Source organism: Lipophrys pholis (assembly GCF_963383615.2).
Source record: "Lipophrys pholis genome assembly, chromosome: 1".
Lineage (NCBI taxonomy): Eukaryota > Metazoa > Chordata > Actinopteri > Blenniiformes > Blenniidae > Lipophrys > Lipophrys pholis.
In genome coordinates this window covers 28,707,986-28,731,777 of record NC_137635.1, presented here as the reverse complement: position 1 = coordinate 28,731,777, position 23,792 = coordinate 28,707,986, and the positions used below count along the sequence as shown (strand labels likewise).

The following is a 23,792-nucleotide window of genomic DNA, read 5'->3' as shown; positions in this document are numbered from 1 at the left end:
AAGCTCGCACTTTATTATGAAGCCATCGGGAGACATTGCATTGACATACATTAACTACCTCCAGCAGACTACAGTCACAGCGACTGTTTGCTCATGATTACTGTTCATCCTAACTCACATGCGATCACTGACAATGTGAAGCCCGGAAAACTCGTCCATGTGATTCCGGACAACTCGTCCACAACAAATTTTTTCAGCATTAGTGATTTGAAGGATTGGATTTCAAAGTAAATTTGACACATTTGGAAGGATTATTAAGTATATTTGACATAAAAACAGAAGCAGTGGCGGACCGAGCACCGGCGAGATACGGTCTTCAGAAATACGGTTTTCTTAAATGTATTTCTGTAAACAAATAGGCTGAGCACGTAAGCCCGCCTTCCCACATGTTAACGAGCTGCGGGGCTCATACAGTAGCGACGTTACATGCTAAACATGTTTAAAATATGACTGATAGTCATTAGCGAGGTGGAACATGCATGCGCAGTACACGGCAGTGCCCAAGTTTGCTGAAGACCATTCTTCGTGAGAAACAAAGCTATAAGATACTATACTAAATATATATGGACATATACTAGATATATGAAACACATCAATTAGAAATAATTACTGCTGTCAAAAATAACGCCTCATTTAAATAATTGATTTGAAAACATTTAACTCGTTAAAAAAATATAACGTAATGTTTGCAGTTTTGTTTACTTCATTTTGTTGTTTTTTTTACTCCCTTAACGGAGCAGCAGAACGGTGACTCCAGAGCAGCACGATACCCAGTGCAACAAGGGTCGCAGAGTAGGGAAATTCAAAAATGCTGGCTTGGCTTTGAGGTGTGGACGGTCAAAGACGCAGATCTGCGGAAAACAATAATGTCACCCCTCTATGGCCATACCTCTATACCTCTAGTCTACCTCTATATTTGTGGGTACGTCTGAATTCTCCCTCCTAACTCCTTAATTATCGACTTCTCCTGAACCCCGGAAGTGTTTTGTGTGGCGGCCATGATAAGGACTGTCTGAATTCTCAATAAGCAAAGGAAAGGAGGCTCGTTGCTTCCTTTAGAACCTCCTTTAGCTTAGGAACCACTTATGCTTCCTTTAGAACCTCCTTTAGCTTAGGAACCACTTATGCTTCCTTTACCAAAGGAGGCGAGCTCATGCTCCCCCACAATTCCTTGCGGCGACAACATTCAAAGGTACCCAATCATCCGAGCGTTCAGGGAAACTCACGATGTCGGAAAAAGGGAGCAGATCATGTAAGTTACCAAAGCAATAATCTGCCTTTTCTAGTCCATTTTCAGAAACTTGTGGTTCTTTCCTCACCATGGCAGACGTCACTAACTTGCGCCGCCAGTGCATTAATATGACATCACTCAGTGAAAGTGCTGTCCGACTGCCACACTAACGTGATCGCCTTTCCTTAACTCCTTTAGGAAGCCTCCTAACACCTTTCCTTAACCCCGTGACATCATCTACGGGGTTAAGGTAAACTCGATAGTTAAGGAGTTAGGAGGGACTTTTCAGACGTACCCTCTATGTTCTCTGTGTCTTCTGCCTTTTTTGGTGAATTTGGTGAGTCACAGCACCCCTAAATGCCTTGCATATGTACTACATGCACTTAGGCATCGTGCTGATCCGTGTTCATAGTGACGTGTGGACGTAATTTTTTTTGATTGTTTTGGCTCGTGTGGACAGAGTCTAACTCTCCTGAGGACACTGCCTGTGTGAACTGAAAAAAACCCAGTGCAGCTGTGTCTGGTATGAGCTGATAATAATTCGCACTCATTAATGTTTTGCATTTGCTCTAGGTAATCTGAACCCTTCGCAGGACGATTCACAATAGTATTAAACATTTTTCAAAACTTCAATCATCACCCAGAAATGTTAAAACATGTATATTGGTGTTAGGGCTCTTTGTTCAAACCAGAATCGTACCCCAACACAGGAGATTTTGATTGTGTTAAAATCAACACAGGAGGCTTATATCGTAAACCCACCACCGTTCATGTCTGTGCTATACATTGAGCACCTGGATGTTTCACTAATTTGGTAGAATACCAGGCGAAGCCGCATCAATCTGCGTTTGGAAAGATTCCTGCTGTCAGAGACTCACCTGCAGTAGAGTCGGTGTCTCGCCGCTTGTGATACGTTACGTTTTATTGTGATTGAGACCCTGATCTCATGGTAGACAGACAGAACCTAACTGCTAATCGGGCTAGTGTTAGCCGCTAACGGGACTAGTAAAAAGATTGAACCTCGTGTGATTTACAAATGACCGGGTACTTCATTTGAAATCTCCGGGGTGTGCTGCTCTGTGGCATGAATGTTTGTAGATGGCTCCATGATCGCTTTCTTTTATTTTCATTTTCGGTGTCTGAGCAAAGGACACTATAGCTATCCATGACTTCCCTACAACTTGACAGTTCCTGTGGCCAATCAACTCGCGCCTGGCATCCGTACCAATCAAAATCCTGCATGTAATCTCGCAAGAGAAAGTTGAGGTATGAAAAAGGGTCAGAATGAGCTCTATGTTTGAACATGGTATGTGAGAATACCTGGTGGTGACTCCTTTAAAGCAGAAGAGCCACAAGTCGTTCTTATTTTCATAAATTCTCTAAGCCCAACCCAAGCTTCACCTTCCTCACTGTGTCGCACATCTGCCTCATGTGTTTTGTATCTCAAAGTGCTTTACACCCGACTGGCAGTGTGGAGGAAATGTGAAGGGATGAGGAAGTTCACCATATAAAGGGTTAATTTGTTGGTTACGTCTTTGTGCAGTCAAATTGAGGAGAGGAAGCAGCTCTACCTTCTCGTAGTAGCGCAGCTCGTAGTCCAGGATGATGCCGTTGGGCTGGTCCGGCTGAGGCCAGGACAGCGTGAAGCTGTTCATGGTGGAGCTTATTTGGTGCATGATGGGAACGATCGAAGGAGCTGAAGGAAACAGAGAGAAACACAAATTAATACAGTCCTTCAAGAATGGGCCATCAGCTTCATTGTTATAGTGGAGGTTTATTCAGGATAATAAAACAGCAGTTATCCTGCAATGAGGTTTTTTTTTTGTGACTACTTTTGACTGAACAGCACAGTAACCACAAACCATTTATCTGAAAGTTTTCTCCCACTATTACTTCAGTCACTTAGACAGAATTTGGATAAGATGTGAAACCCAACTTTGCACACAATTAATTTGAACCATTTTTCTTACTTGAAGCTTTAAATTGAATATAAGGTGGTGCTTTAACTGCCATATTGATTTTTATAGTGCTTCAGAATAGCTATAGGAAACCCACTTTATTATCTGCCTGATTTATCAACAACAGTAATGACAGTTAATGATTGTTGATGGTTTTCAGTGCAGCGTCTTCCAGCCATCCATCTTCCATACTTATTCTATCAGAGTTAAGCTTGCAGGGCTGGAAAATATTGCAGCTGAGGTTGAGCAAGAAGCATGGGAACTCCACAGCATATAGTCAGTCTATTACAGGGGAAACACAGAGAGAAACACTAATACCAATTTAGAGTCACCAATTAGCCAAACGAACAGGACCTTGGATTAAAGCACCCACAGAAAAGATGCAAACAGCACAAAGACAAGCCTCAGCTGAGAATCCATCTTCTTTCTGGGTCTTCACAGTAATTTTTTTATATAAGATATGCACAATGTTATTTTCTATTTGTGGGTGTTTGTTTGGCTGTAATGTCTTTTGACATTATTGACCTGATTTATTGAGATGCTGCATGAAGCGTGCTTAATTCCACGCTGACACAAACAGATTGTGCTTTTAGTTTGTATGTGTTTTCAGGGTGATTTACTAAGAATAACAACACATAGACAGGAGCATTTAAAAGACAGTTCTGCAGCACGAGGCCTGTTTACACAAGAATAATCTGCTTTGAAAAGGCATCAAGTTCACCATGAAGTGACTGGATGGCGAGTTGAGCAGCCACAAGCACAAAATCGTGGACTTGGGACACATTGGTGGACGGTGTTATGAAACTTATCAGAGCGTTACAGGTAATAATTCTGCAGTGAAAGTTATAAGGAGTCAGCTGAGGAAATATCTCTCAGCTCAATAACAGCAGCATCTCATCTTTTCAAACGTATTAAAGCAAACACGTTTTCAGATGTGTTCCTCACATTGTGCGTCAGGCAATAACCAATTGGTATAAACTCATCTCTGTAGTTTACACCATATGGTACACAGGCCTCATATCCCATATTCATGAAGGGAAATGCACTATATGTGCTCCTCAGTGTAGATTCATTCGTGGAAAAGCTTCTGCAATATAATATTGTGCACATGCAAACCTGCATTTGATCAGGTTTCTACTGTTTAGTTTCAATACTTCAAGTAATTATGTTGCAGATGTATAAACGTCCAGATTCATATATATATGGTGACTTATCACAAACCGTGCTGTTACATTCACACCCACCCACACATGCACACACACATAAAAACAACAATTATCTGGCCATCATGACGGTCCACAGAAGCCAAGATCAAACAGTGAGTGGCTCCCTCATCCGTGCCCAGGTAACCAGCTGAGTCAGGATGATTAGGCTGCTCTCAGCCATATTCTGGCACTGCAGGACCAAATATCAGCAGGCTGAGTGTCGGCTCCAGTTAGCGGGACTCTGGCTACCTTTGGTCGGGCTCCACGAGTCTGGCAACAATCCGCCAACCATTTGTGTTGGATTAAAGTTGCTGTTGGAGCCACTCATTTTGGTTATTAGGGCAAATTATAAGTGTGACCTGCACAGAACAAATAAGGAGCAGCGGCTTTTTAGGACTTTTCAATCAAACACATCAGACATTAAGCTTCAATTCCTGCTAATTTGTGCAAAACACAATGTTTCACAAATTCACCGTGAATAAATCCTCCAGAAACAAAGTTTGGATACAGCAGTTCCAGTTGGCCAAATATTTAAAAAGTCAATCACACAAGGCATTTAAAGGTGTAGACGTGGTTAAGTCGGCCTGCTTTAAGTTGAAACTGAGCATCAAAGTGTGTAAGAATCCCTCCAACGGAGCACCGTTGGGATGTTTTAAAACCGGAGATCTGAAAGGACTGTGTGATGCAATCACTGAGGGAAGTTTCCAGCACTTTGTTGAATCTACGCCACCAAAAATTCAAGTTTGTTATAAAGACAAATGGTGGTCACGCCCAGTATGAAGATGGTGACGTTAATGATGAGGCCAAATCATTGCACACCTGCTGCACGGCCACCGAGAACTGCAAGTGACATGGAAAGACGGGCAGGGTACACCGTGAACATGTCGCCAATTCATAATGACACAATCTAGAATACATTTCCATTGTTTACCAGGGTAGAAAATAGTTTTAGTCTCAGCGAAGCATGCAAAATACCCGATGCATTGCCGTTCCACTAATGTACTGTAATTCCAATTTGAATAAATCCTGCATAATTGGGCTTTTTGTTAATGCAGCCTATAAACAAACGTATATACTTGCACAGCACACTAGGTTGTATCGAGTTACTCCCACTCAGGAGGCATCATTAGTTTATAAATGTATGTGAGAAGGAAATTGGAAAATGTATCTCGAACAAGAGGTTAATCTAATGTGCCAGTATGTGGTCTTGCATTCAACAGAAACGCTGAAAAAACAAATGTGTAAAAGCTGATTCTTTGCCCTTTTTGATGTACTTCGATGTTTCCTTCAGTGTCGATAATACCATCCTGAGCTTAATTTATAAGCAGAGCAGGCAGGAGAAAAAGTATATTTGCAGGAAGCCAATAAAAGTGACACATCACGGGCACACACACCCAACAAGTGGATCTGCAGCACAACAAGGCTCCAGAGGTTTTGTCTATTCTATACAGTCATTACATCCATTAAAAGAATATTCCCCAGTCGATTTGAAGCAGGACCCTCCCTGTATATAAACAACATTAAATGAAACCCATTGGAATCAAATCAGTGCCGCAGTGAGATGTGTTTTGCCCGGCAGCACAGCGCTTTCCATCCCTCAGCCCCGGTAATATACCTGAGAGCACACACACTGCCTGTCAATTAACCCGGACACTTTCAATTTCCTGCCCATTCCTTCATTTCTTGTCCACTGCACTGTCATCCCTCCATTATCACCGACTCTCTCTCACTCTTCAGAGATTGTATCAGTGGACCATAAACCATAAAAAATGTATGTATGTATCTGCATTAATGTGTCTGTGTTGTTCAGATTTAACTTAAAGTCAAGAAGAAAATGCTTGTCCACAGGAAACACACGTCATTATCACACACCTTTCTCATTTAGCAGAACTGGGACTTGGTGTCTGATCCGATGCTACCTGCCGTCAGATGAAAGTGTCTTTTAATCTACAAATCTGGCATTAAATAGATTGAACTGATCTTAAAGTGACCCTCATTGTTTTTTACTTCTGGAAAATATGTATGCTCTTTTATACAATTTAATGTCAGATTTTATGATACTATTTTAGATTTTCAGTGTTGGATCTCTTCTTAGATCTCATCTGAATCTCATGTCAAAAAAGAATTCTCTATTTAATGAGAGACTTATTGGAATATATTAGGAACCAATATTAGGAAGTCCAATATTTAACTAAGGATGCAGGTTAGTACATGTGGTGTACCTGCAGATAATGGGGTTCCCCAAAATGGCATCATGGCCCAGACTTTACCTTTGAGAGGGCATGAAACCTGAAAACCCTTCTGACTGTGTGTTTAACTGAAGCTTGAGGGTAGGTCAATACTTCATCACTTCATCCCTCTCAGGGCTCAAGTACTGGGTGATACAAAAGAGTCCAATGATCTATATTTTCTTTTTATTGTCCTACCGTTATCCAAAGTGACCCTGTTGCAAACTTCAGCATCGATTACAGAACACTTCATCTGGAATTAATTCAAGACCGAAGCTCAAAATTGAAAGAAAATTTGTTAAACAGATTTTTGAATCACACACTTTCAATCGTCATTGATTAATCTGATTGATCTGTGCAGGCAAATGATGCTGCAGACTGTCAGAGAATTTTGATCCAACACTTAAACAAAGTTGTGCTGATGCAGATTCACTTTTGAGGTTTTCACAGTAAGTACATTTGGCCTAAACATGTATTTCAAATGAGAGGTTTGCAGAAACTAAGAGATGAATATATCAATCTATGATAGATGCAAAAACATTCAGACATAAAAAAATATCACAAATTATTAACTTGACATACAAACTGCTTAGCTTTTATGTAAAAATTGATGTCTTTAATTGGTAACATGAGCACATGCCCCAAAATCAAGTGAATCATCACAAATGCCTTCAAGTTGCCAAGATGAACTCTAATTTAAAGTTAAAACATGGAAGCAGTCATCAAAGCAGCTTGTGAACATACAAGTGACTTTGATTGAAACGTGTATTCTGTGGCTGCTCTGACGTTCGCAGTCTTGGTGTTTGCAGACCGTACTGGAGAGGAAACCCCCCCATGCCTGCAGGCATAAATGCATCTCCACACAAGCCCGTGCTCTACATTTTGTGCCGATCAGCCTCTTGGCTGTTGGCCTGCTTGCTGCTGAGGCCTCGTCATCGCTCCACCTGGTCTCCACTCACCAGCTCCCTGAATAACTCCTCTGTTCAAAAGGCAGCAAATGGCACCGTCTCTCAAATAAATGATCCTTTTATCGCACCCCTTCATGATTATTCTATTTCTTTCCCAGCTTGATGTACTTTACGCTCGCATCAGCGTTCAGGTTCTGTGAAGTCTGAGGAGAAAAGCCTTTGACCTTTTCTTCCGCTGTGTTTGCTTTTTCACTAGTTTTGATTGGGGTTAATATTTCTTGATTTGAGTGTCAGATAATTATCCGAAACGTGAATGTGAACAAATGAATGGGGTCTGTTGATGAACGGATGGTGTTTGGTGAGCCTCCCCTGACAGAGTGTGAGGCTGAGCTTCACCTCAGTGCACTTCAGCCCCTTTGCTTCTCAGGCTGGTTCACGCTCCACTGACCAGGGCTCGGGCTGCTCGGGCTGCTCGGGCTGCCTGGGCCGCATTATCAATTACCGGCCACAGGCACACTCTGTTCCTGACAGACCCCAGGGGAGGGGCTCTCCACACAGAAATTTCTGCAGTTCAAAAAAAAAAGGCCTGACAAGGAGAGCCCCAGGTCCTGGTCACAATCCAATCCATGTGTTTAGGAGTACAAAGAAAAAAAAACCCAACACATTTCTACCATTGAAACTTGTATTGATTGTGCTTCTAAATGTTACCTGGGCTGAGATCTCTTAAGCTTTATCAACAAATTTGTGATGGAATTTCTCATTAGCCCATTTTAAGAAACAAGAGTCACTCAGAGCAATGAATGTTCTGACATCAACAAACAGCACAGCTTAGCCTCATTTCACCACTCAGTTAGGAATTGTCCGTTTACTACAGACTTTTAACACTAACATAAGTTCACAGGTAGCCACACTGCATGACAACAATCTAAAAAAATTTGGGCCATGACATGAAGTTTGTGTGTGTGTGTGTGTGTGTGTGTGTGTGAGGGGGGGGGGGGGGGGGGGGGGGGGGGGGGGGGGGGGGGTCAAGCAACACTTTTCAGACCGGATCAAACCACCTGGAAAATGTCATGCAACTACACCAACTGCTGGTTTGAGGGCGCTGTCGCCTGAATCACTGACCAGAGAGGAAGTAAAGAAGAAACACGGCTCATTGATCAGTCTTGACCGAAACCGGAAGTCCTGCGGCTTTAGCCCATAGTGCCTAGGCTAATTAGCTTGTGGCTAATGGGTAGCCACAAACAACTGTGATATGTAGTCTTCAGACCAGATATCAATGAGTCTTCCTCACTACTTCTTCCTCACTGCTCCACGTCTGCCCGCAAGATATTTTCCAACTTTTTCTTTCTGCGTCTTCTGATTCGTCTGGTTAGCTTTGTTTGTTTACTACCCAGAATACATTGCGCAGACGTAGACATCACGTCCTCTAACCCCGCTCGCTGGAAAGACCGTTTGCATGACAGCCAAGATCAATGTTTTCAAAGACACCGGAGATGGCTTGTTAGATCCGGTTCAGAGTCCGAGGGGGCCTTTGAAGACACCCAAACAAAAGTCTTTCCCAGAAACTCCATGAAGAGAACTCTGGTCCGGATCAAACAGAGAAATGTGAACTCGTCCTATGATGACGTGAGTGACTGTGATTGCCCAAGAATTGTTGGTTTTTCTGTGTAAAAGCGCCTTGAAATGACTGTGTTGGATTTGGCGCCATATAAATGAAGTTGAATTGAATTGAACCGAACGATCAGCTGGAAACGGTAACGTTTCACAGCTCATGAGCTTGTCTTCCCCACGGAGGGACTGTGAGGAATGCTGAGCAGCCCCCAGACGTGTTGGAGCTTTATAACAAATCAATCTAAATGAGAAAAAAAAAAGTGGATATAATCGGAAATAAAGTTGAAATCTGATAAAATAAAGAAAGAATCTTATAAAAAAAGTCAGCAAATAAAAGTTGAGGGGGGGCCAGCTGGAGAAACGCCCTGACAACCCAAACAGCAGCATTTGTGCTGAAGGATCAGCCGATTTACAGCCATAAAAACATTCATAGTAAATCACATTGTATGTTGTCCATGAATCTATTATCATAACCTCTTCTCAGTTTTTGTGTGATCTGGGACAAACATCTGATTTTCCTTATTCTTAAAAGCAAACAGTCTGTGTATTATCTGTCAGTTGCTTTCTGTTATAAAAATATAGTTATTTTGTTTAATAGGTAGTATGTTTTTGCCCATTTTTACACATACAAAGCTTTAATAATTCAGGTCCAAAGACTTTCAGTCAATACCAGTCCACCATCACACGCATGATGCTGAATAAAGTTTCATTGTTTTATTCCCTAAAGGGGAACAAAAAACTTTATTTTAACCAGTGTGTGTCTCTGGACAGACTATAACTGATCTTCTCAGAACAAAAGCAGGACAGTGAGGAATAAACAGCTTGTACGTGCATCCTACTCTCCTTCCAGCAGCCTGTGTGAAGAGCCTGCCAGAGACGAGGCGTCGAGCCGTATGAGGGTGAGGATCAGCCCGATGAAGGACCGCTGTCCCCTCCAAGAGCGTTCCCCTTCGTCACCATGGGACACTGATGCTGACAGTGATTGGTGACTGTGTCCTGCACTCCTTTCTCCTCCTCCATCCCTCCCGTCTCCTGCTCCCGTGCTCCACTTTTATCTGGCCCCGCTTGCAGCCCCTGGCTTTTAATGCAGAGCTTGGCTCTCCATTAATCAAAGTCAAAGCATCCCAGTGTCTGACATAGACAGAAAGAGAGAGTGAAAAGGAGGAGAGACAAAGGGAGGCCGAGAGAGAAGAATGAGACAAGGTGATGAAAGGATGAAAAACCTATTTACCTCTGTATGACTAATCGACGGCAGAATATGAATAAGCTGGGACATTGTTCGAGATATTTGGACTCTGGTTACTTCCTCTAATCGTTAATTTAAAGTTAAGGGTGACATTATATCTGGATTACAGGATTTTAGAATTGTGGTTTTACAAAGTTTAGACAGAAAAACATGTATATTAACTTACAGAACTGCAGTCATTACCCTTAGTAAGTAAATCTAGAACTATGTTAATACCAAATACCCACATATTTACAGTTTCACAATCAATGTTTGTGATTTCTGTTGAAAAGGCAAATGCTTAAATAAACCATGAGTCCATGTTTTATAATCAATTTATCCAAACGAGGTTCACAACCAGCTGGATCCCACGGATACTGGGTAAAATACAGGTTTGACCTTGGTCCGGTCACAGGACTAACAGAGATACTTACTCACGTCGACAGTTAGTTTCTTGTGACCATACCATCTGATTTGGATCGAGGTGTAAAACCAATGTAGCCTCAGGGAGATCATGCAATCTTCACACAAAGAGGCCCTGACCTTGAATCAAACCTTTGAGCAAAGCTGCTAAACAAAAGAGCTGCATGATCTATTGCAAATTCAATGAGGATAAATATGCATTGAGACTGATTTAATTGTGATAAATAAAACATTTTCATGCACTGTGCTTTCATGCTCTGCATGTCAACACATTTGTCCAATCAGATGGAGCCCTGCCTGTGGTGACAGAGATGAAATGTAATTAGGGGCAAGAGAAAGAGCACTGATGTTTGGAAGATGAAATCTCAAAGCATACAACATAAAAACATCTGCCATGGTGAAGAAAGCTGAAATATACAATCAGTGTAATTCCTTTCAAATTCAAAAAAACAAAAAGCTAAACGAAAGCTCAACGTTAGTCTCTGTATTCTACATCATATAAACCAATTCTAGTTTTATTAGTTTCACCCGAAAGAACAGAGAAACTTTTAAGTCTCTCATCTGAGATTCCTTGGATACAGAGTTGGACGAATTTGCTTCTCATGCAGCACGGCTTTCAAATCTAAATTCCCTGCTGGAGGTTTCAGCTCTGTTACTCACAAAGAAAAACTGATAGGACAGACTGTTGCTCCTACAATTGATCAGCTGATCTTGCACCAAAGCTCCATTGAAAGGACAAAACACAAGAGCGGAAGTCCATCTGGACACATCTGCAGGCACAGGCACAATTTAAGTTGTTGTTTCTGTGTAGCGTACTCGAGGCTTGTGCTTGAAGACGCTGCCACACTATTGAACCATGCAGCCTTTTAATAGGGACTCAGTGTCTCAGATGAGGAGAGCAGCCAATAGTGCTGTGTCTCTGTCAAAGGCATAGGTTCGGCTGCTGGCCACCTTATTAGCGAGGACTCAGAGGACCAAGCCAGCCATGACTACATGGTAATGGGCCTTTTTCAAACATCTTACAGGAGGATCAGTTCGGCACCGCGGAGTCCTGTCAAGTAACCACAATTTGAATTGTTTTTAAAATCACCTTACACATAGAGGATTGTGTAACGTCACTCTATGTATCATTTAAAACAACGCATGTTCAAACAGACACGTACGCTCTATATGAAGCCGTCAGAAATGACACCGGGGCTCGGCATTTCTCAAGCACACACTTTTATTTTTGCCTGCAGCTAATACCTCCTATACTCCCTGGATCGAGGGGCAGGATCCGACATTAATGAGAGCAGGCATCAGATGAAAGAGAGAGAGCCCGAAGAATTGTATAAGCTGATGAAACAGCCTCAATCTGGTACAATAAGAAGGAAGCCAAAGAGGCAGCGCCCCCAAAATCAAATAGAAAGACTCCGTAAACTGAAGAGACATAATGAGTAGTGCCTCCAATACCCTCCGCAGACATGTTTGCCTAACATCCCATCGGACTTCAGAGCCCCACTGAGCGTATATCTCTCTAATTCATCTGGTTGTTTGGATTTCTGTCGTAGTCTCCTGAATGCAACCCACCCAGTCAGACTTGCCCATAGAAGGCCGAGGAGAGCTTTGTTTGCATTTCTGTGGGAATAGCTCTCCAAACAGCAGCTAAGTGGAGAAGAACTGTTTGTAGATATACTTGGCATTCTGTGGTCTGAGGGTTTGTTGGCACATAATCTGGGTCAAGAAGGCAGTAAGATCAGAGAACTCTTGTGCATTAGCTGGAAAAGAAAAAAAAAGAAAACATATATGAGGAGACAATGTTTTTCCTGGTGGATTTGTCACAGAATGAGGGGAGATTCTCGTCTCAGGCAACAGAGTGTTTAGTCTGATGGTCCAGGAAACACGGCTGCTTTTCATGAGACTGTGACTGTGACATACATCTTTATGGTCATTTAGCATCTTCATAAATTCACTGGCAGTGGAGTGTCGGGCTCCTTAATTCAAACCACATGACATGAAATAGTTATTTTCAGTGGGTAACAGAGATAGATATGACTAAATTCAGGCCAAGTGTGAATGATGGCCTGGGAGGGGGCAGTATATAACCTCTGCATGTCTGTTTCTGAACGTGTGTCTTCTGGGGAGCAAAGGCCGTGAATGAACTCCTAAATCACACTATTGATCAGTCTTTCCTCTCAGACACACGCTGGGATCGAGGGCAGTTAAATGGCCTCTTTGGCGATTCACACTAAATCCCTTCAACACCCAGCCTCACCTCCGTGCCCCCCTCCCCCTCTTCTTCCTCTCACCATCGTCTTCACACGGCCAATTTACACCATCACACCTCTATCCACTGCTGTGTGCAGCTTTCTGGGTGGACTGGGTTTAGTTAATTTAAAGAGTCTCCACTAAAGTCGCGTCGGGTTTAAAACACAAAGAGACAAGTGCAAACTTTTTTTTTCCATTACAAAGTAGTGGATGAATTCATGCTTTGCTCATAAGTGGACATGAGTGAAGTCCAAGAAAATAAAAAGCAATACTGTAATGAGCGTTTAAGCTTTTTTTAGCGTCCGCATCTTACACATGATATTTTGAACTTAAAAATACAAACTTGAATTTGGTTTAATGAGCTGAACCACAACACTTTATAATTGCTATAATTGCTCCACTTTTATTTTGCTTTCCGAAGCTTTAACAACTGCATTGGGTCCTTATTCATGAATCGCACAATCAGTTCAACCTCAAGGACTTGATGTTCTGTTCACAAATATAATAAAAAACTGGTCGGACTGAGGATGGCTGAACCTTAACAGAACATAACATAACATAACATAGCTTCTGTCCTATTGAAAGGTAATTTGTACTTTTGATGAAACGAGTGTTTCTGCTCTGCATCAACCAGATCATTGGACTTGTTTGCATCTTTCTTTCACTGATAATAGCGATTCTAATATCAATCAAACCTTCAACAAAACAGGGCTAAATGTATGTAAACACATAAAGCCACAGAGCAGCCAGTGTCGTTATAACAGTCAAACGGTTGTACTGCATGTGTTATAATGATTGTCATCTCATTCACAATGCGTCATGGAACCCTGACGGGCCAATCAGACCAAAGGGCCACAGACCGTATGTTGTCGGGGTCTAATATATCCATTATTTTAATACACCTGAAAATTAAAATAAGGTTGGAAAAAAAGGGTTGAGCTGCGTGTGATTGATGGAGATCCTATTTCCATGACACGGCGACGGTGACAGCCACAAATGCTGCTCCATGCTGTGCAGATAATGAGTCCCAGCGCAAATGCAATTTCAATTAGCCGAGAATTAAACAGAGGCATATGCATGCATGCATGTTATTTGCAAAAGGATGGGTGAAATGGAAAATAAATAGGGAAATATGCTGATTAATTATTTTCTACTAAACAGTCGTATTACTCATCTTAAAGCTTTTGAGCAGCCGTGCTGAGCACAACAGCACAGAATAAGAAGGGCTCATCTTGAACATCAGAGTAGAAGGATTGAAAGGAGACTGAATAGAACACAACACTGACAAAGACCTTTGACTTTGCCATCATACTTTGAAACCACAGACTACATAGGTAAAAAGAATTATATGAGGACATTATTAAACCATAGAATATTGCATCATTAAATATTATGTGTAACCTGATGTCAGTTTCTTTATCTAATTCGCCTGCGTGTGCACTTTCATTGATAATCTCACTTTCACAGATAATTCTATTTTATTCACCTGATACATCCTCAGTAGAGTTGTTTGGATCTTTTTGATTGTTCATATTTCACACCTCGTTTCATTTCTAATTTTAGTCCAATTCCACAAACTCTGACTTTGCCACAAATGACTTGGTTTAACACATATTAAATAGCACAGAGCTTTTTGTATGACATGATTGACATATAGTGACAGATAAAGAAATTATGCTTTCCTCTAACAGCTGCATTGTTCTCATCTGCACAGAATAAGTAGCACATTTATCGAAAATGCATGATTAGTGTTATTTTATATGTATATATCTTTTTGTCTTAGTTACACGATTTCGTATCCCAATTAATTCTTGTCCATCCTGTAACGGAGCTTTTGTAACTGAATCATTTTTTTGACAAGATCAGTGGAGGACACTCTAATCATTTTACCTCTCACTTTGTAGTCTTGTATCAGAAGGATTTCAGGGCTCATAAAAAAAAAAAAAAAAAAAAAAGAAAAGGCATCGTGGACTTTGTAGAGACAGAGAAAAATGAAGGCTCATAGTTTAGGAGTGCCTTTGGTTTTCATTTTTCAAGTGCATTATGAACCTTAATCCATTCTGGATACTTCTGTGCCGACATTGACCCACTATTGAAACCCCCTGTCGAAACAAGGAACAGTGCAATTACCTGGCTACAAAAGGGCCACACAGGGCTGGACACAGGCCTGGCAGATTACTGGCAGACACCTCATTACTGCAGCAGACTTCAACAATAGGCCTGGGCATTGCTTCTTCTACATCTATCTGTCAAGTGTACTATTAGCCTGTCAAATGGGGACAGTCAGCACCATTAGGCCACCTTGATAATCAGACCTATTTACTCCCTCATTTTCCCCTCCTTCACTGTCACAGGCTCTCAGTCTAGAGGAAAGAAAGCACTCTATTTCTCCATCCTCCCCTGTCTTCCCACCCACTCCTCCCCTGACTCATTCTCAAAGACAAGTTCAGCCGGTCATTATATTCCTCTGAGAGTCTTTATAATCAAATGCGGTATGGCCTCCATCAACTGCTCCAAATTTAATTTAAAATGTACTCCTATACAAAAGCGGTCCGGATGAGGCAATTACAAACTCCACTGGTCTTTTGAGGCAAACGTAAAGTAAGTTCATTCTGCAATTACGATAAAAAAGAACTCGTTTTAAATTAATTTGACAAGTGTTTCATCGTCATATTTCACCATGTTTCAGTAAAAAGGAAGGAAACAGCACAAAATGCAAAAGTCTCAAACACCAAACTTTCCAACCCGCCACTCTTTCTTTTGAAGAGATTTTCCTGTAAGAATTCAACCAACAATATTTCGTCTTTCGCTGCACAATAGCTCCACTTTACGACTGCATTGAGTTCCGGGAAGCTGTGATTTACCCTCGAAAGTGAAGAGAGCCATTTCAATTTTTCACTTGGTCAACATTTGCCCCTGATCGCTGCTTCTGTGTACGAGTCGGAGATCTACAAAAGCAAGAAAAAGCCAGAAGCTCCAACCTGTCATTTCTATTGGCTGAGCTCAGATCTTACCAGAGAAAATATATTCTTACAGATAGTCTATCCATCTATCCAGATTCAATAACGTGCCTAAAACTCACACAAAATGATTTTCACAATACAGAAGATAAATCCATTGTATCCTATATTAAGTAGGAGATTAATCCAAATCCCCGGCTGGCTGAGTTGGTAGAGCACGAGACTCACAATCTCAGGGTTGTGGGTTTGTGTGCCACGCTGGGCGCCACCTTCCCGTGGGTTCACCACCCGCAGGAAGGTTCTTATCAGGTGCGATGTGATGTGGGTGACAGTGCTCACACTGTCACCCCCGCGAAGCGGAAGAAGATGGATGATGGATCCAAATTGTATTAACAGATTTCAGTTTATTGAAGTAGCAAACACACAGTGTTCTACGGTGGCCTGTAAGTCCAATATAAATGCAGTTTGGTTGTCCTGGTAGTTCTACTTAAAATGTGAAATGTAATTATCTTGTCATGTTGGTTCCTTTGTTCCAGATCTCATTGATTCAGGTCAGCAGAGGCATTTTTAAAATCAAAACTGAGTCTATTAGTGACAGAAATCACAGGAAAAGCAAAAAAGGTCTATGCACACACACACACACACACACACACACACACACACACACACACACACACACACACACACACACACACACACACACACACACACACACACACACACACACACACACACACTGACTTAATAATAATAATAATAATGAAAGCCCAGTGTGTTCTATATTCATCCGTCCATCCATCTTCTGGATCCTTCATCCTGTGCAGGGTCACAGAGTCAATGCAGCTGACTTTCACCCAGAGCAGGACACACACACTGGACACACACACTGGACACACTGGACACACCGGACACACAAAATGGACACACACACTGGACACACTGGACACACCGGACACACAAAATGGACACACACACTGGACACACACACTGGACACACTGGACACACCGGACACACAAAATGGACACACACACTGGACACACACACCGCACCGGACACACACACTGGACACACACAGCGGACACACAGTAAGTACACACTGGACACACTGGACACACACACTGGACACACACACCAGACACACACACTGGGCACACCGGACACCCACAATGGACACACACACCGGACACACACACTGGACACACACACACTGGATACACACTGGACAAACACAACTACAAAGACACTCACTGGTCAAACACCGGTCCAACACAACACAAACACACACACCGTACACTCACTGGTCCAACACAACACAAACACACACCCCAGACACACACAGACGATTCTGTATCAGTCTGACCAGTGAACCTGAAACACATCCAGGTTTTGTTGTTTTGGATTGTGGGAGGCCCGCATCGCTGTGGAAGCAGAGCGCCACCACCACCCTGCAGCTCCTCCTTGGTAATTGTCCCCAAATATATATAATCTTATCTGAAAGCACTTGTGTGAATAATATACACAAGGTGATGCATTTGTAAAGCCTTAAAATTACATGGATCAAGCTATGGAATTATGTGGATAGTGATATGCTGGTGGACCCAACCTAAAATTGCTGTAAAGGAATTCTTTGGTTTATTGCCCCTCCTTCCAATAGTTGCATGGAATTTTTTGCCCTTGACGACACAAACACAGACAGACGGACAAGGACACAGCAGGCGGCACCAACCTGAAACCTGGCCTGAAATCGGCAATGATCCAAGTATGTGTCTGGAGGAGGTTTCCTCTAATCTGATATTCAAGTATCGCTCACGGAGCAGAGCTCAACCTCAAACGCTGTTATATAAAGATCAGCATTTCTGTGTCTGTTTTCATTTAGCAAGAGCAACAAAGGCATGAAAGCAGCCGTTAGAAGCACAACACGAGGCGGCTGTTTGAAAAATACTGAATTAAACAGGATCAATTTTGCTGTTGTTTAGTTAAATTCAGATGACAGGGACGTGTCAGTCTATACATCTGAAGCGCTGAAGACCGACTTCAGCTGGGGTGTCGCCCTCAGAGAAAAGAGAGGCGCTCGCTGTGTGGCAATGCGCTCAAAACAAAGCCTCATCAAAGAGAGGAATCATAAAAAAGACACTACAGTGACAACAAAGACACGATCCAGTCTGTAAATCAATCATCTTTCAACCTCCCATCTGTGAGCATCACAAAAAGAGGGATGAAAGGACTTGTGTGTAGTTTGGAGAAGGATGATTACCTCCAAAGATGTTTAAAAAGCTCGGATTTGTGAGCCGCCCAAAGAGAAATGCAAACCGAGACCATTTCTCTTACAGAGGTCCTCAGGTGTAAATAAATGACAGAGAGACGGAGCAGAGGATCGTGACTGTTCAGCCCCAAAGTGTGACGTCCGGGTCTCTCGATTTGAAAGGGAAAGCCTTCACTTTGATTCCCCTCGGCTCACTCTACAGCCGAGCCATGTGAAATCTTACAGGCCTGGAAGAATGCCAAGCCAAGAAGAGGGACTCTGGTACGTCCATTGTGCACGATGTTTCACGTTACTGCAATAACAGGGAATCTGCTATTCCGCAAAGGCAAAATGAAATTGAATTGCTTAAACAGGGGAGCGAAGCAGGTTGCTAACATGGAGGATGAATTACAAAATCCCAAAACCAGACGACAATGCTAATAGGGAATCTCACATGACGACGCTACAGAGGGAGGGGAGTCATTATCATCATCATCATCACCATCAAACGGAGCAGCAGCAGCACTTACCAGCCTGGTTGGTGGTGATGTCTATGGAGACGTGCTGCGCCGGGTACGGGCTCTTATTGCTGACCCCGTTGACGGCCTGGATCTCGAAGCTGTACAGTGTGTGAGCCCACAGGTTGCTGATGAAGACCCTGGTTTCCGTCAGTCCGAGCTGTCGGGGCACAAAGTCCACGTTGTCGTCGCAGTGCGAGCAGGACCGCCGGTCGGCGCGGCACTTCTTGCACACGATGTTGTAGACCACATCGTCCCGACCACCCGTCTCCCGGGGAGAGTGCCACTCCAGGATCACCGAGGTCTCGTTCACAATGGAAATCACATTTCTGGGGCTGGAAGGAACACCTGAATACACACACACACACACACACACAAACACACACACACACACACACACACACACACACACACAAAGGACGTAAGCGAAATAGAAGTAAAAAATGAAGGATTTAGAAGGATAGTGTGTGTGTGTGTGTGTGTGTGTGTGTGTGTGTGTGTGTGTGTGTGTGTGTGTGTGTGTGTGCGTGAGACATCATTGGCTGGGATCGAGCTCCATTATCCAGCAAATGAAAAGTTAAATAAAGGTGTTGAAACATAGCTTTGTCATAGGGGGGTGGGTGAAGGGGGTGTTGTCACTAAATAACTTATTTCTTTGTATTTCTTACAAGAGATTATGAATTTAAGAGAATGAGTGGAGTTTATGAAAACATACATTTCAGATCTGGATGTAAAATAATAAATCCACTTTAACACGTTTATGGAACAATAGCACAAGTTTAACAGTCGAGGAGTTTCATGTAAAGATGAATCCAAATGTTTCTCTACCAGGTTTTTTTTATTTATTTTTTTTTCATGGCCTTTATCATTCTGTTCGAATCCCTACAGCCATTTACAATATCCTTTGCTTAAAACTACAGGAAATAATCCCACATTTACTTCTCAGCAGGAGGCAAAGTAAGTACGTTTTGGTATTTATTTGACGTTCTTATGTCGGGTCAGCAGATAAATATCTTGAATTCCCTCAACAGACCGATACATTGCAGGCTCACACCAGAATCTTCCCATCGTATCCAGGCCATTTATTGAAACACTGACATCAACCAGTTTTATGTGTTGGTTCTTTCAATCAAGTATGGTATCGTCATGTTTTATTATTTGCGTATTTGCTGTTTGTTCTGAGAGAGTTTGGGAGCTTTTGTGGAAGCAAAGTGGCAAAACGTAACAGTGTTTATGTGATTCTGAGAAGTGTAAAGCAAAAGTGTCACAACTTTCCGAAATCTAACACAAGCAACGCCTATCTCCATGTTGAGCACAACTCATGAGGTTCTATTTCACTTGTCACTTTGAAAGAAGTAAGTGAAACCACAGAGGTCACCAGAGGTAGAAATTAAAGCCAATAAAGGGTTAAACCACTTTATGTTTAATGCTTATATAATTAGCTTTAGGTTTCTGTCTGCAGAGCCTGACATTTGGTAAAAGATCTTTTTTAATGGTGCACTGCACTCACAGCAACCAGAACAAGGCCACTTACAAAACTGAGCACAGATTCACACACTTGTGCTTTTCAACAGGCGTCATGTAAGAAATGGAAAAGCAAAGAGGGCTGTGCAGATGTCCTGTGTAATAGTGTTATTAATTATTTTTCACAAATTCATGAACTTACTCCATGATGGTTAAGTAGTAATGTACATAAGGTAAAAGTAACCAAATACAGTCAGTGAAACGATAAAAGATCATATCAGACAACCTTTAATCCCCGGCAAACTCGTCATTGTCTTTACAGCAACATAATATATTGCCTGAAAAGAGCAAAAGCAAAACAGTTTCACAAATTTGTCTTGTGTTAATTTAGCAGTTTCACAGCACTGTAATAAATATAAGTGCCGCTGTCCAAGAGCCACTTCTCTCTTTCTTATTTTTCTCCATCTTCAGCACAATTGGAATGCTAATTTATTCCATTCACACCCAGAGAGATCATACAGCGAAACGTTTGTGTCTATCAAACATTGGTTATTTAGCAAAATGCAGTGTTGCATGGAGTATTCTTATCCAAGTGGCTCTGGAGATTCACGGTCCCGTTCACTCCCTCATCGCCCGCAGCTGAAGCAGAACCTCAGAAACCACATTCAGAAAGAAATCAAGAAATAATAAAACTATTGTTTTGCTTGAGTGGTGGCTTAATATTAGGGTGCAGGAAAGTGGCTCGTTCAGCCGCCTGCAATTGGAGCGCAATTTTTTAAGAGTTAAAATCACTTGAAATGGGAGTGTCGGATTTTGCTTAGCTGAGACATTGTGTCCCTGCGGCTGCCCGCCGCCGCTCTTTCTTCTCCTGCAGCAGACAAAAGGAGAAGCTTGCCAGAGCTCTTAGCCGGCGCTGTTTGGGATGAGTGAGGAGGCCCCGCACAGCTTATCTGCTACCAATTTACCCTCCATAAAGCCTAACCTTTACTATTTAAAGAGACGTTTAAACCACCCATTCCCACGTCCATGACCAGTGTGAAACTACAATTTCACTCAGCTTGAGCAGAACTGCTCAGTTTCCCATTATACTGGATATATTGACCCTGTTTTCGACGCATCAGACCTGATTAAACCAAGGTGGGCTAAAAGTAGGGCTACACAGTGTATCGCAAATCTATCTTATTTGGGTGTCAACATACGTGTCACCAACTGAACTGTGTGAAATTGTGCATCCGTTCAAGAATATAAAAAGAAAGAAGTTTAACTATAAAAGAAATCTGTCATTAACTGTAATTATGCAATTCTAAAAAGGTAATCAACTGACAGAAAAAGAGCAGTGTTATTTAAAATAAGAACATCGTCTATGCACTTGCATTTATCACAGAGAACATCAGATATTCTCCTAATATTGAGCAGCCTTAGTTTTAAACATATTGCAGTGAAGCAGGCTAGTTTAGCTTTGAATCTCTGTGTGCGAGCGGCTTCATTTAAAATAGTTGCTTCAGTCAACTCAGACTCAATGAATCACTGTTGCTGCAAAGCCTTCTGGGAAAGACCGCGGGAGCTGGGACACGTAAGGGCGAGGTAACGGCACTGTTACTGCAGCGGCCTCATCTCAGCGCCTCACAAAGCCAGAAGCCTGTGACAGGAAGGGCGCGACCTCCATCGTGTGATTATTATGGTCTGGCTGAGAGGGCAGAAAATGCTGCAGATGCAGGGTCAAACAGTAAATAATTCCGTTCAATGAATTATACATAATGCGATGTATTTGATGTATTTGATTGTGAAATATGGGACAAAAATGCAGAAAAACGTATACAGGATGAGTTTGGAGTCTCTATGTTGGTTCCCTGCACAACTGGCGCTCCATACATTACTCACACAGTAGCAACCTCTGGATCATCCATCACATGCATGCACTTGTCCCCAAATGTACATTTCCAGGGAAAGAAAAACAAAAAACAATGCATATCCACTCATATGGAAAATGTATTTTTGTCGATGTATTTGTGTTTGCAGTGTCTGCATCAATGCATCGACACGATGAGAAAAGCGGAGTATCGGCCAGCCGAGGTGTGAACAAGATGTCACACTGCTTCATCCCAATTACAACCACACTCCACATATGCTGGGACGGCACAAGTAATCAGATATGACTGCCACTTATCCAGTGATTTGCAGACTATTATCACGGCCTTTGGTTGTGTTAATTTGCCAGGGGATTTAAATTACTGAGAACTTTACTTACAGGCTCTTAGCTGGCATTCATTCAGCTTTGCCACTCGGGCGTGGTTGTGCTTACATATATTCTGTTTTCACTTAAAGTTAAAGGAGAAATGTGCAATTCCTCCAAACAGCCCCTGGCATTCGGTAAAAGATCTGTTTTAATTTTGCAATCGTAGGAACAACAACAAGGCGACTTTTCCAAGAACGACGATGTATTAATACACATGCGCTCTCTGCAGTTTCTGCAGTGGCATCATGAAGAGATGGAACGTGAACAGAACTGGTGATGCCAGAAACGTTATTTGTTTCATTCCATTTAAACAGATGTGGCAATCACAGTGGGGGCATTATGAATCTGGCTAACTGAATCAACGAGAGGGCGCAAACTGAACATGATTTTCCAGACAGAAGCAAGGCACAAACACACAGAGGAGAGAGAGGGAGAGAAAAAAAAGAAGAGCCAAATGATGCGCCTGCTTCATGTTGAATTAGTGGAATCGCTGAGGGTCTGGTCACAGCTTGTTTCACATGCACAGTTAAGGCGATGAACCGCACAGTCGCGTGTGCTTACATACAACAGCAGCACCACCAGGGCGGATTGACCGAGAGTCATAAAGTCTGTGTGAGCTGTTTACATTTCCTCCACAGTCTAAATACAGGCAGATCATTTTGTGTTTGTAAATTGAACATCGGCATGTGCGTGCGCGTGTCGGCCTGTTGGCGACACGTGCATGGTGCACTCGGGATCAGCTCCAACTCCCGACCCTTCAAATGAACGGATGGACTTTTTAAATTCACCTCAGTTCTGCGCCGTCACTGTCTGTTATTATTGCTAATTATATAAAAGCAATTTTAGAATTGAATTGCACATTGTGTGTACATATGTTATCTTACTCATGGTAATTGTTATGAGGTCAGTGTTTTTCATTGAAATGTCATCTTGTGAGGCACGGCAGAAACAACTCAAGTTAGATTCTCAGTTTGTGACTGAGGATGTTTTCACACCGGGACAGTCCGGGGACTCGGCTTGACTGGGGTGGAGGGGCGGCGGAAAATTTCACACCTTCATTTGGTTTGGTTTTACTTTCACACTGCGGGTTTGAGGACAAACTGCCTGGACAACGTCACGCAATTACAACAGCTGCTCGTTTGGGGGCGCTATTGCCCAAAACGAATACACTGACCAGAGAGGAAGAAGACAGGAAGACAGCGGAAATCCCGCCCTTTTCACTGGCTAGCGGCTAATGGGTAGCCACAAAAAACCGCGACATATAGTCTTCAGACCAGATATCAATGAGTCTTCCTCACGACTCCACGTCTCCCGACAAGATTCAAATTTTTTCTT

The 23,792-nt window shown here is 42.4% G+C and overlaps 1 protein-coding gene across 1 annotated transcript in view; it reads right to left on the bottom strand.

Moving 5' to 3' along the window:
- Nucleotides 1-23,792, bottom strand: part of LOC308114709 (ephrin type-B receptor 1-B) — a 195,261-nt gene that overhangs the window by 49,125 nt on the left and 122,344 nt on the right. Inside the window, exons 5-6 of the mRNA XM_080471806.1 lie at nt 18,770-19,105; nt 2,803-2,927 (exon numbers count right to left, since the gene is read on the bottom strand). Of these exons, the coding sequence (XP_080327932.1) occupies nt 2,803-2,927; nt 18,770-19,105 (461 nt within the window). The remainder of the gene's footprint in view (nt 1-2,802; nt 2,928-18,769; nt 19,106-23,792) is intronic.